Source organism: Boleophthalmus pectinirostris, unplaced genomic scaffold, assembly GCF_026225935.1.
Source record: "Boleophthalmus pectinirostris isolate CB_2022bp ecotype Guang Dong unplaced genomic scaffold, ASM2622593v1 HiC_scaffold_12, whole genome shotgun sequence".
In the NCBI taxonomy this organism is placed as follows: domain Eukaryota; kingdom Metazoa; phylum Chordata; class Actinopteri; order Gobiiformes; family Gobiidae; genus Boleophthalmus; species Boleophthalmus pectinirostris.
Genome location: NW_026571018.1, coordinates 19,234,768 through 19,247,696, shown reverse-complemented (window position 1 = coordinate 19,247,696; position 12,929 = coordinate 19,234,768). Strand labels below are relative to the sequence as shown.

The 12,929-nt window shown below is 38.3% G+C and overlaps 1 protein-coding gene across 1 annotated transcript in view; it reads right to left on the bottom strand.

Annotated features, from left to right (window-relative positions):
- The window catches only part of srrm3 (serine/arginine repetitive matrix 3), a 50,863-nt gene that overhangs the window by 5,798 nt on the left and 32,136 nt on the right, over positions 1–12,929 (bottom strand). The window contains exons 4-9 of the mRNA XM_020930190.1: positions 11,854–11,934; positions 9,742–9,810; positions 3,793–3,828; positions 3,631–3,681; positions 2,739–2,846; positions 1,916–2,051 (exon numbers count right to left, since the gene is read on the bottom strand). Coding sequence (XP_020785849.1) covers positions 1,916–2,051; positions 2,739–2,846; positions 3,631–3,681; positions 3,793–3,828; positions 9,742–9,810; positions 11,854–11,934 — 481 coding nt within the window. The remainder of the gene's footprint in view (positions 1–1,915; positions 2,052–2,738; positions 2,847–3,630; positions 3,682–3,792; positions 3,829–9,741; positions 9,811–11,853; positions 11,935–12,929) is intronic.

The following is a 12,929-nucleotide window of genomic DNA, read 5'->3' as shown; positions in this document are numbered from 1 at the left end:
AGGGACAGGTGAGGGAGGTTAGAGGGGGTCAGACGGTGCACTGACTGCTAATGGAGAGTCCACACTTGGACAAGGGACCCCCTAGTCACATTTAACACAGAAGTCCACCCTCAGCTAAAGGTGAGGCATTTTCAAAAGCTTGGGTCACTTTGGAGCAACACTGTTGTGTTTTTTATTTAGTCCTATTTAGTCTTACAGTGGTACAGTAGTTTAGATTAATCCACAGAAACAAAACCTGGCAGTAAGAAAAAAGTGGGCCAAAAGACAGTTTGACAATATCCAGTAATAGTAACTTAGAAGTGACAGAACAAGACTGTGTTCTGCTCTGAGTTAGTGGCGTGAGCTGTAGTGCATTTCACTGACTGTGTGATTGGTTAAAACATGTGTTTATCTTAAGGTGAAAATTAACCACATCAACATGTCTGTTATTTTACATGTGAAAAACCTGCCTCTAGGACCCATACAGTATGCGTGGTATAACAGTGACATCTAACCTACGCACCAGTGAAGGGTCTGATGTCCACTATTACTCAACTGCCTTTGGATCATTCTTTAAGAATAACTTTATAAACATCCTTGTTATCGTCTTCTTCTTGGAGGGTCTAACAGAAGCACTGGACAGAGACTGCCACCCACCCGGGGGCGACATGCACATCCACAGTAAAGCATTAGAGGACTTTGTCCTGCACTTTGACGATTAGAGGAGAATAGGAGCTATCATCTTGAGAGAGAGACAACTGTATTGACAAGAAGAAACTATAACACATACCCATTTAACCTACTTGGTCCAGTTCCAAAGTATTTGAGCGCTTTTTATATAAACAAGACAGAGAGGGCATTTATTCATATGTAAATACCACTTAAAATGTTAGGAAATGAAAGGAACAAGCAGAGAGACAAAGAAATAGAGATTTATCATAGGAACATGCAAGCTGATGTAGAGCAGCAGACAGCAGCACTGTAGCAGTTTCAGTGTCTGCAATCCATTTAAGGGCTCATTCATCACACAAAATAATATCCACTTATTCTGACTACGTAATATTTTCTTTTAAAGATAATCTTTATTCTGTGATGGTGATGAGAGAGACCAAGGTTATTTTTTATAAAAAGTGAAGTCATTTAAAAGCCATCACAGGCAGTAATTATGGACATAGTTTTACTCCAGGAGGTACTATTGAGTAGACAGGTATGTTTTTGATTTATAAACACATCATGATCTGAGTTTGACACTAGAAGTGATCAAACAACTCATGCCTAGAATGATTTTAATTGCCTTTATATCGAGTAATGAGTCCTCTGAATTCACATTAGATAGACAGAGGGACTTAAAAGCTCATGTTTGATCAAGTCCTTGAAATGTGCATAAAAAGTTATCAACCAGATTATCAAACCACTTTGATCGCTTTTGATAGATCTTTGCAAACTCTGGACCTGGCTCTTCTCTCACTTTGGAGTCTCACGCCTTAGCAGGTGGCCAAATTGGAAGAAACAACACATCTCTTTGCTCGTTCGGGCGGAAGACGGCGTGCCAGCGCCATTCGTATTTCCATTTCCGAGATGTGTGCCGCTAATGCCACGCTCTGACTCACAGCAGTGTGGTCTGCACTGACACATTACAACTGTGCACTATTCTGTGCCCTCCCTCTGTTTCTGGTAAACAACACCAAAAGGAAAAAAAGAAAAATAACAAGATGGCAGAGGAGTCAAAGAGAGCCAGAAACAAAACAGCAGGAGCAGCAAAATTTACACACGACAAACATGTCTAAAATCCTATGAAATGAACTCATCTATGAGCTAAACAGAACTAATGAGAGAAGAAAGAAAAGTCAGTTAAGTCATGACACACAGACTGATCTGGAGCCTGTGACAGCTTTGGGAGTGGAGGGGGTCGGGGGTGGGACAGGGGAGTACATACATCATGGTTCTTTTCGGCGTCCGCGTGGTTGTGTCGAGATCGACCGTTCCGACTCTGCTCTCCGTTGTGCCACGCTCCGGGGCTGATGGAGCCGGGAGACGCCTTCTGCCCATCTGCCTTGTGCTTGGAGTTGATTCTGAAAGAGCAAATACAAGGAAAAGGTTAAATATAGAGTGGCATGTAAGAGTTCGAAGGTAAACAACAAAAAGAAAGTAAGGTAAGGTAACAAAATGACTAATCTTGACTAATATTTATTATTTCTGTGCTATGTGGTCATGATCCTTGTGCTGTTGTTGTATTTATTAATCCCTCTTTTGACATTAAGATGAGCATATTTGCTGGGGATTTTCAATGGGCTCAAATTAGCAACTAGAGCAGTCCCATTTTAAATAAACAAACAAACAAATGAACATTTATGTCATGAGCTATTAAAATTAAATGAACTTTTAACAAAATGAATTGTTAATGTGATTAAGTCAGAAATAATCATACAGTACCTGTCCGATACATTTCAAAACAGTAAAATAAAAAAAATATGCATTTTGTGTAATGATATTCTGAGCTTTATAAGAACTGAGAGTGGGCTGAGTGAGACATCCCTGTCCTGTAATAGCAGTTACAGGGACAAGTTTAGAGAAATCCATTTGTGAATCTGTGTCCACAAGCTTCGGGTAAATGAGAGTCACCTTGCAGTAGCCTCATCCTGTATATGTGTATGTGTGTCTATATTGTGTGATATTGTGTGAATTGTGAGTATTGTGTGTATTGTGAGTATTGTGTGTGTCTATGTATATGTGTGTGTATGTGTGTGCACTGTGTGTACCTGGAGGGAGACTTGGAGGTGCTGCGTGCCGATGACACTGAGGCACTGCGGGAGCTGCAGCAGCTGCCCTGATGCTGTGAACCCCGACTGGGTGTCTCCCTTGGAGACCTGTCACATGACAACGATATGCACCAACACATCTCATTTAAATACTGTACAAACTATCAGTGCGCATATACAAGCCACACACATTACAGAGAAGGCCACTCATGTGCTGCCCAAGACTGACCAGTGTGAGTATTGCAAATCCAAAGCTACAACTATATACAGAGGATGTTATTTTATCAGATTCAAGTTTTTCTACAAATAATTAAAAAAAAGAAAAAAGAAAAGCTTATATTCCAAGTGGATTCATATTAATGTTTTAACTAAATACAAATCAGCCAAATTGGAAACCCCCAACTCTAAAGCACAAATGTACCTGCACTACTATAGAATTATCAGAGCTGCTCATATTAACACAGCACACTGTGTGTATAGGGACGACTGATCATGACTGACAATATTCTAATCCAAATCTGGAGCACTGTTTGCCCTGGAAATTGTGTTGAACGACCATCATCTGTGAAGGCTCTCCATTCTTCATGCTCCTTAACATTCTCCGGCAGTGGGAGCTTGAGATAATAGGTGTAAAATAGCAATATAAATTTATGAGACACTAAGCGCGGGTCCAATTGCACATACTGTTGCCAACCAGGACCCGCCACAAATGCTTGTTTTAGCTGTCTGCATACACTGCCTTTGGAGTCTATTTTAACAGAAGCACTGAATAAATATGGAAATGTGCTGCTGTGTACTGTTAAAGACAGATCTGCGTGTGCCAGCGGTATTACCATTAAAATGCACTCTTTCATTGTACATAAATGTGTCCATGAATGAATGCACGCCTCACCTCTTTTTCTCCTTGTTCTTGTCTTTGCTTTTGTTCTTGGGGCTGCCTGAACTGAAAACAGCAGAAATAAAACAATGAGACATTATGGAGAGTAAAATATTGATTATATACACTGTATCAGATATGAAAGAGCTATGGATATAAATGAGATGAAACACATACCGGTATCTTCTCTTCTTCCTGGAACCGGATGTGGATCTGAAATACATATATTCAGTATTTAAAGTTGTTGCGTGATTTTTTACAACACAAAGTCAATATTATAGATTGAAAAATGAATCTTGTCCAAAATTAAACATCTTCTAATTAATCTCCATTGAACTCCTGAGTGGATAAATATTGCCACTGTCACTTTCTAATGAGTATTGCCACACCATTTGTTCTTGTTTGCAGAGCACAAACAAAGAATGAAATAGAAATTCTCGCTTTGACTCAAGTTTAAGATTACACCGTGCTTTAATGGCAAATATTACAACTTCTACTTTAGGGTGACATTTACTCTACACGTGTGCGCAGTAGTGAATGTAAAGCTATGCCTTCAGAAATCCCATTAAAAAGAATCATATTTTTAGTTATGGTTGCTAAAGGCTCAGGGTTTAAATCCAAAAATCCCCTGTCACAATTGGATTTATAATTATAGCAAGTTGTTTATATATTACAAGTTGCATCATATTTGAGCTGTTTCATGTGTGCTGGAAAAGGACTGAATTTAAGGCTACATCCACAAACAACGCTCCTGTTTTTATTAATTAATTTATAAATTTTTTTGCGGGTTGAAAAAAATTTGCGTCCACACATGTGTCAGATCAATAAATCTTCACATCCAGAAGACAATGGAGCACTGAGTGAAAAAAATGTAATAAATATGCCACACCTATATGTGGTGCTTTTAACAATGATAATAACATTTAATAATGCATATCTCATGACAGTTTTTTAAAACTTTAAGATAATTTAGCCTATTTTAGATGTATTCCAGAAATATAGCTGTTTAGTTTTGCAAAAGTTAAACACAAGTTTTCGTTTTTAGCCAGAAGATCTGGATTAGAATAACTTGGTCTCAAAATCCAACAGTTTAATTACCCTTGTGTAATCTTTATTATTAATCCGTGTGTGTAACCATCAATCAAATGTTGTTACCTCCTCAAAAACATACCTGGAGTTGTGTCTTGTTTCATTCACAAATGTTTGAGTAATCCTTCATTATTAGTCTGTCTAGATCTTTGCTTCACCTTTTGTCATGAAGCTGTAGTTATCATGTTAACAGCTACCTTTTACCTGTAGTTCAGTAGAAACTGGCAATTCCAGGGCGTAAATTATCCAAATGATTCTAGTGAAGGTGTATGGAGTTTAAAAACACAGTGGGGCACTTCCTGTATCACCAGATGACATCACAAGGTGGAACTGAGTTTTCTGTTTGAGAGAAGAATTGAGCCTAAATATGCAGGGTTTGTGGGTTGACCATGTGTGAATGAACCAAAGCACAACTCCAGGTATATTTTTTATGAGGATACAACATCAGAAAACAGTGTATTATGAGCCCTTTAAAGTGTATTTTTAAAATTTAATCACAATCAAAAGCAAATCCTCACTTTTTCCATCTCAGATTGACACAGCAGTCCTCCTCACCTCAGCTCATTGTATTCTTTCACACACTGCAGTGAATGGGTGGACAGGCGCCTCTCAGCCCTCACAGTTTGACTGACACCTCACCTATGTATCCCCTCTTCCCCTCATACAGTTTCCATGGTGATTAGTCAGACTGGTTGGTAAGAGTTGTTTCTATTTTTCTTGAAGAGGGCTTTTTAACACACATGCAGCATGCGGCAGAGAGTGGGAGTGGGTGGACGTATAAAGTGTGTTGATTCACTGGACCTGGTTTAGAGCAGTGTAATAAAGATGTCATGCTAATGTATATGTGCCATGTGTGAGTTAGGGCCCTGTGTTTGCCCCAGTGGAGGAAATCAGCAGGAGAGTGTGTGGGGCACTTCTCATGAAACACCATTACTCTTGCCTTTCACACAGTCTAAACCAGGGGTGTCTAAACTATGGCCCAGGAGCAAAATACGGACCTCAGAGCAGGATTTTTTGCCCTCATTACTGCTACTCAATATGCCCAAATGATCATAAGTCTGGTTTTGTTTTCTGATTGTGTATTAAAGGTGCACTGTGCAACTTTTCTGGTGGTCTGCTACATGCTCATCCCCATAGAGCTGTTATTGCTTTACCTGAAAAAAGTAATTCTACCACTATAATCTCAATAAACTCCATTCACACTAACATCTGAAAACTGGAAGACGTTTGGAAACATGCAGATGATGACTTCCTTTGGGCTTTGTTGGTGATAGTAACTCTGGGAAAACTAAGAAAATTGTCAGTTTTTTTTTTCCACCTAGATGTCTTTTTTTTTTTCCTTTTATAAATGACCTATTCATTTGTGTATTATAATTTGTCTAATTAAAAAAAAAAAGATGTCATTGTAGAATTCTGTTATGTTTGGCAGATCAGCAGTTAAAACCAGCTGTCTGTAAGTGACACTGAAGCGATTAGAGTCCCGTCCCCCATGGAACACTTCTGGCAGGTTGTGAAGACGCTGCTGCTGAATCCACGGTTTTATCAAACGCCCAGTGTCGGTAACTACGCCGGAAGTCATCATCTGCGTGTTTCCAACGTCTTCTGGTAAGCGTGAATAGAGCCTATAATGTCACATTGCACTGCATACGTAATATGTATGCCCCCGGTCTATTAAAGGTACAGTGGATCTGTTAAATTCATCCATTTATATTTTCTAGGGTGCTGCTACCAAACTTTGAAATCAATAAAGTATCTCTCTATTTATCGATCTATTTATCTATCTACTGTCTAGTATTATCCACTATATTGATCATTAGATTGATGATAGATACTTCAATATGTTTAGGAGCCAAGTGTGTAACCATCAAGATTAAAACAGGACTAGAACTACTCTGATTCATCAGCCGGTTTCACTTCGTGGAAACTGTCTGACCTCGCAGCATTAGAATTCATTTGCTCGATGGTAGATGGGTACGGGGCTAACTGGTAAATTAAGCTTTTTCCAAATCCCGTAGGAAGAAGAACAATAACGTCTTTCCCCTTGATAAAATTCACCAAACATTATCTTTGTTCCGGCTTTAAATCCTTGATCTCAGGAATCGTTGCCAACACAGAATGTATGGCTCTTCGCTGATTGGCTGGTGCCCGAATTCACACTTCTGGATTTCTTGCAAACCGTCTAGTGCATTCTAATTCCTGACTTAGTCGCTGGAGAGAAATGAAATTGAGCGCAGACACTAGGTGGTGCCAGCCTGGCTAGACTAGAACAGGACCTAACCAGTACTAAACTGGGTTAAATATGAGACAAAACCAGAGTCTACGAGGGTGTCCAAGAGGTAACTGAAATAAACAACAAAGCATTTTCAAATCTACTGTGTTCAATTCTCAAGCACTGCTTTCAAGGAAATAAAATAATTGTATTAAATCCTGATATAAGAAACTAAATAAATAGCAAAACAACAAAACACAGTAAAAATAAAGACTCTGTGAGGACAAAAAAAAATATCAAATGTTGTTTCATGGATATTAGGTTTTTAACAGACATGCCTAGTACTTTATTACACGAGTGTGAGAGTCACTGAAATGAACTGTTACTATTACTATTAGTAAAGGCGACAAAGGGCTATTCCCACAAGGGACAAACCAGGCATGTTGATCTTTTCTGCCCTGTTCAATACATTATTCATATATCAACAGTACCTGCATTGCGCTAGGAGAGAGTGAAAGAGGGGGGACGGAGAGAGAAATGGAGAGAAGAGGGAGCCAGAGAGAAGAAGGAGAGAAGAGGGAGGAGGGAGAGAAAGTGTGAGAGGAAGAGAGAGACACACACAGATACAGAGAGAGAGAGAAAGACGGAGACTGAGAGAAGAGAAAGAGAGGGGATGTGTATGTGTGTGTGATAGTGAGGGGGGTGTATTGGAAACAGGGGGGCGAACAAGGTCTGGGATGTGTGAGAGGATGGATGAGAGGTGGAGAAGAGGAGGGGAGCTGGTGCACTGATGCTCAGCAATTTGGTGCTAGGCTCATTTTTCTTGTGTTGTGGTACAGGCCCGGGTTATTAGAGCAACTCATTTAGAAGCCGCCCCTCCCCCCAGAACCAGGCAGCCAATCAGAGAAGAGCCTGCTATGATTTGTTATGATATCCCAAGGCGTTGCGCAGGGCTTATGTGATGATGAGGTGAAAGTGTGTTTTTTCATATTTTCTGCTATTCTCTGTAAAATGTTTTTCCATTGGGTCTTTTTCCCCGGCACACAATTTTACTTCAGTCAAGGAGAATATGTTTTTACTGTTTTTCAAAGCAGTTTTGTTCACTTCTTAGCGATTCAATTCCAATTTTCAATTACAGTAATATCATTAGTTCCACAATTTCGCAAAAACATATCAGACTGTTTCCCTCCATTTTTACATCTTGTTGTCTTTTATCTTTCTATAAAATATGATTATATCTTTTTGTTGTTCAAATAAACTAAACAAAATAAGAAATCTTTTTTTGTATCTATGAATCAATGAAGAATTAGTATTGTTCCCATAGAAATTAACTATTTGAAATGAAATATTCTATCATTAAACTAGTGCTACAATTTGGTACAGTGCATCTCTCCTATAGGCGCTGTCTCTGTCTCATTCATTAAATAAACTAAACTAAACTAAACACTGAATGGTCCTCAGAATGCTGTTCATAAGTGTAAAAAGACTGGAGTGATAGCTGGCAGCATGACTTCATCAATATTGGAACTACCACTAAACAGATATTTCGCACGTCAAGAGGGGAAAATTTGTGACACATTTACTGTTGGAATCCGAGCTGGATGGACACTGTTGAACTGCAGACGTGCTCCTGGCGATATATAGAACTTTTGGCAAGGAACTTTAGACGATTTCAAAGTGTAAAAAACATTTCTTGCGCTGATGGATGTCTGCGCTTCTCCAGTGCTGCTAGTTTTTAGTGTTCCTTCCTTCCTGTCCCGCTTCATCATCTTGAACATTTGTCATTTGTTCTGTCTGGCTTCCTTCCACTCTGTGCTTCCTTAATTTTAATAGATTTCTACATTTTAATAAGTGCCTCCATGGGACACATATTGAAGAGTGGCATAATAAAATTTAATGCTCAACGTAATAAAAAACCAAGGAAAGGAAAGTATTTTGGGACTGTCTTGCTGATATGGGATTTTATTTTATTTTTAAGGTAGGAAGGTAGAAGGTATGAAGGATGCACACTGTCTGGTTTAAAAAGGAAAACAATTAAACTTGGGTTGGCTTAAATGTACACTATGTAACTTTCCTCACCTGCTTGCTTTCATAGACATGTTATTGCTTTGCCGAAATAGTCCACAGTATGACATTAAAGGTGCACTATGTAACTTTTTGATTGGGGGGTCCTTCACATTGTTGTTTCTATGGCAATGTCATTGTTCTGCTTTGAATGTTCCACAATATGACATTAAACAGATGTACTTTACATTTATTCAATTAAAGGTGGTTTTATAGCTCAAAAATACCTAGAGGAACAGGCGGGGTCGTCTTTCCACAGACTCCACAGACTAGTAACTGGACCTGGTTTGGCCTCCATTATGATAAAAAGGTACTGGGAAATATTTCAGACAAAGCAGGTAGTAAAATAAATGTTACAGGCAAAGCAAAAACATCTCCATGGAGACTCACTGCAATTTTACCTCCACAAGTAAAGCTACACACTGGCCCTTTAACATGCAAACTGAGGACACATACATGTTTTGTAGAACACTGGAAAGCTCAGAAGGACCTCAACATTTCTTCACTCTGCACTACAACACTGAGTATTTAGATCTGACAAGACCCGTTTAGATTTTTTCCAACTGGTTTTAGTCACTGACTTGAAAACCAAAATTTTTTGTCAAACTGCCCAACCCCGAAAGGCAAGTTTATGAAATATTACATAAAATCCCACATACCCTGCCTTTAAATTGCTAATATGCATGTGCATCTTTGAACCTGTCACTATTAGAGGGCAGGTGCAGACAGGCACTTTGAAATCTCCTATGTACAAACACACTCACCTGTCGCGCTTGTGCTTTTTGCCGCTCTTCTTCTTCTTCTCTCGGCGAGTGGGCGAGGAGCTGCCAAACCTAGTGACAAAAAGGAGACTGGATGAGTACTCAAACTACAGCCAAATATTTTACACAACATGATGAATTACATTGGGTTATAAAGGGGATTGGGAGATTGGCTGAGTATCTTAATATAGCTAAGTGCAATGCCAGTTTCTTCTAATGGTTTTGATTTGTTAGGGCTGCTTAATATTCTTGGTAATGCGTCTTCCTAAAACTGTATGCTGCTAAGTGCCTTTGTAACTTTTGTGATGCTACAACTGGAACGTAGATTTCCTCCGGGACCAATATAGTGTAAATTTAATCTGATTGTTCCCAAGCCATCCTCTCCCCAGCGCTTTTAAACTGATTTTGCAGTGTAGACGGTAGTAATTGCCATAGTTTGATGTGGCCCTTGTGATTCAGATGCAAATTAATTTATTTTTGTTGTGACATACAAGAGAGCATTTTCCCCTAAACAAGAAGTCATGTACAGTTATGAGAAGTCCTATTTCACCATTGCAATACGGTGGGAGATATAGTTGGGATAAAAAGACAAAAATTCCACAGGATTTTTTGTCCCTGTGGTTGTTACAAACTTTTTTATTTTATTTGCATCAATTTGCAGCCATCTCATATTAAATTAGGCTGCTGAAAATACAATAGTTTTAATCATCTGGCATGAAAATATATGAGTTAAAGATGCACTGTGTAACTTTTTGGGTAGAGCATCCACCACCTATTTGCCATCACGGAGATGCTATTGCTTAAATGTTCCGTAAAATTGTCTATCTCCATGGAGAAAAGCATGTGATATTACCTGTCTGCAGACCAGTAAGAATGTTTTTTAATTGTATTTCTTTGATATATAAAAAGACTTTATAAAATGATATGCCAAACTGTAGGGCAGGGGTCTCCAACCTTATTCTTCCAGTGAGCTACCTTTACAAAACGAAAATGCCAGAGAGCTTCTAGTTTTAGCAGTCACAAGAAACGGAGTGTATTTAAGTGCCGCGGTGAGCCTTAAATGAGGTTCGGTTAGATACATAAACCATTACCCATTTATTAGTATACAAAGTTAGTCACTGTACTAAATAATACATGTACAATGGTAATTTAATCAATCAAATTTCACTTATTCAGGACAATACGTGTAATTCAGAAATCCCTTGGCAAACTACTGATAGCTCCTGAGCTACAGGTTGGAAACTCCTGTTGTAGGACATTCTAGGTAAAGCAATCTCTATGGAGACAAGCAGGTGGCACACACATTAGAAAATTGACACACATCTTTAAAGGGCTCACATTACACTATTTTCTGATCTATGTTATAAAGTTGTGTCCTCATCACAAACATACCTTGACTTGTGATTTGTTTCACTCACACATTTTCAACACACAAATCCTGTATATTTAGACTGAGTTCTTCTCTGAAACAGAAAACACCTGTTCCACCTTGTGATGTCATGTGGTAATGCAGGAAGTGCTCCACTATGTTTTTAAACTTCATACACTTTCACTAGAATCATCTGGATAAATTCAGTCCTAGAATTTCTGATCCTTTTCTCAACTAAAGGTAAAAGGTAGCTGTTTAACTTGAAAACTACCGCTTCATGAAATCAAAAGGTGGAACAGCATTTTGAGGTTTAGAAATGTAGACAGACTAATAATGCAGGCTTACTCAAACATGTGTGAATGAAACAAAACACAACTTTATAACATGGCTTAAAGCTCACGAAAATCCATTTTGTGTAATATTGGACCTTTAACTGAAAGCAGCTCCACTCCTGTATGAAGTTAATTTAGTCTTTTGATAACTTCTTACACTTTTAATTGGTTGCTGCTTTATTTTATTTGTTCAATACCCAATATATTACACCTGACGTAATTAGTTTTCATGTACAAAAAAGTATTAAATTGCTAACTTGAACTTATTTTTTCACTCCCTCTTTTCAGACTGACCTTGCCTTTTCTCTATGTAAAATCTGATACACAGTTTATATTCACACAAAATAACTGAGCCTCCACAAACCCACATGCTAATCGTTTTGGCTAACATCACTGCACTCCGCTCCCACTCACCGGCTCCTCCTCCGGCCAGATTTCTTCTTCTTCCTTTTCTTTGGCCGCGGAGATGGAGAGCTGGTGGATTTCCTCTTCTCTCTGAATAAAATCATTTACAAGACATTGCAATATTACAACACTCTGATCAGAACAGAAAAAGTTTTGATTATAGCTATTATGTTGTGAAAGAATAACAAGGAAAACATAGCTAACAAACCTAAGCATCAATTTTCTCATCTACTCAAATCATTCAGCCATAGGAAACAATGTTATAGCAATAAAGTAGCGACAAAAATCAGGAAATTGCTTTTGGGAAATGACTCTAACACTTAATCTGCTTTGGAGTGACACAGGAAGAAATCTAAATGGCCATCTCCATTGTAATTCTCAAACATAAACGCCTGGCTAACTTGGAGCCGCAGAACAAGATGGCGTAGATACTTGAATTGGAAAACATTTCGGATCATTTGAATATGGATGTGGCCAACTGAAAAGCAGTTTATGGAGGACACTTCATAATATTCAAGAATCTCTGTCCATGGGTTTCAGAAAGATGGAAATTGGCACTGTTATAAAAGCACTTAAAAATTAAAACCAAATATTTTCATCTTTTAAATCAGGAAAAATCCTCCAAATGTCACCTATAACAGGAAGCTGAAAACCAATGAAAAGTTAAAAATGTTGCTAAACATCAGGGCAGAATTCTAAGGTCGAATTTGCTCTGTCAAACTGCAGATTTGTTGACAACCTTTATGGTTAATATTTCCATAATTACTGGGCCTATCTACATGAAAAAGTTATCTGTCAGTATGAATAAAAGTAAAATGATTTTTCTCAGTAACTTCAGAAAGTGGTTCAGTTATTAAACATCAAAAGATCTGATTGTTGTCAGTTGAAAGGACTTTGAATTATGGACCCAGTCTCTAACAAATAATAATAAGGTTCAGTATTTGTGGATCAAACTTTTTGATATTTCTTTCAAAAAAGTGAATCCACCATGTAATTAATCAGGCTCCTGCCATCCATCTCACAGTTATGACAATATCAGGCTCTACAGAGTGTGAATTGAAATAAATGCTAGGTCACTATGTATA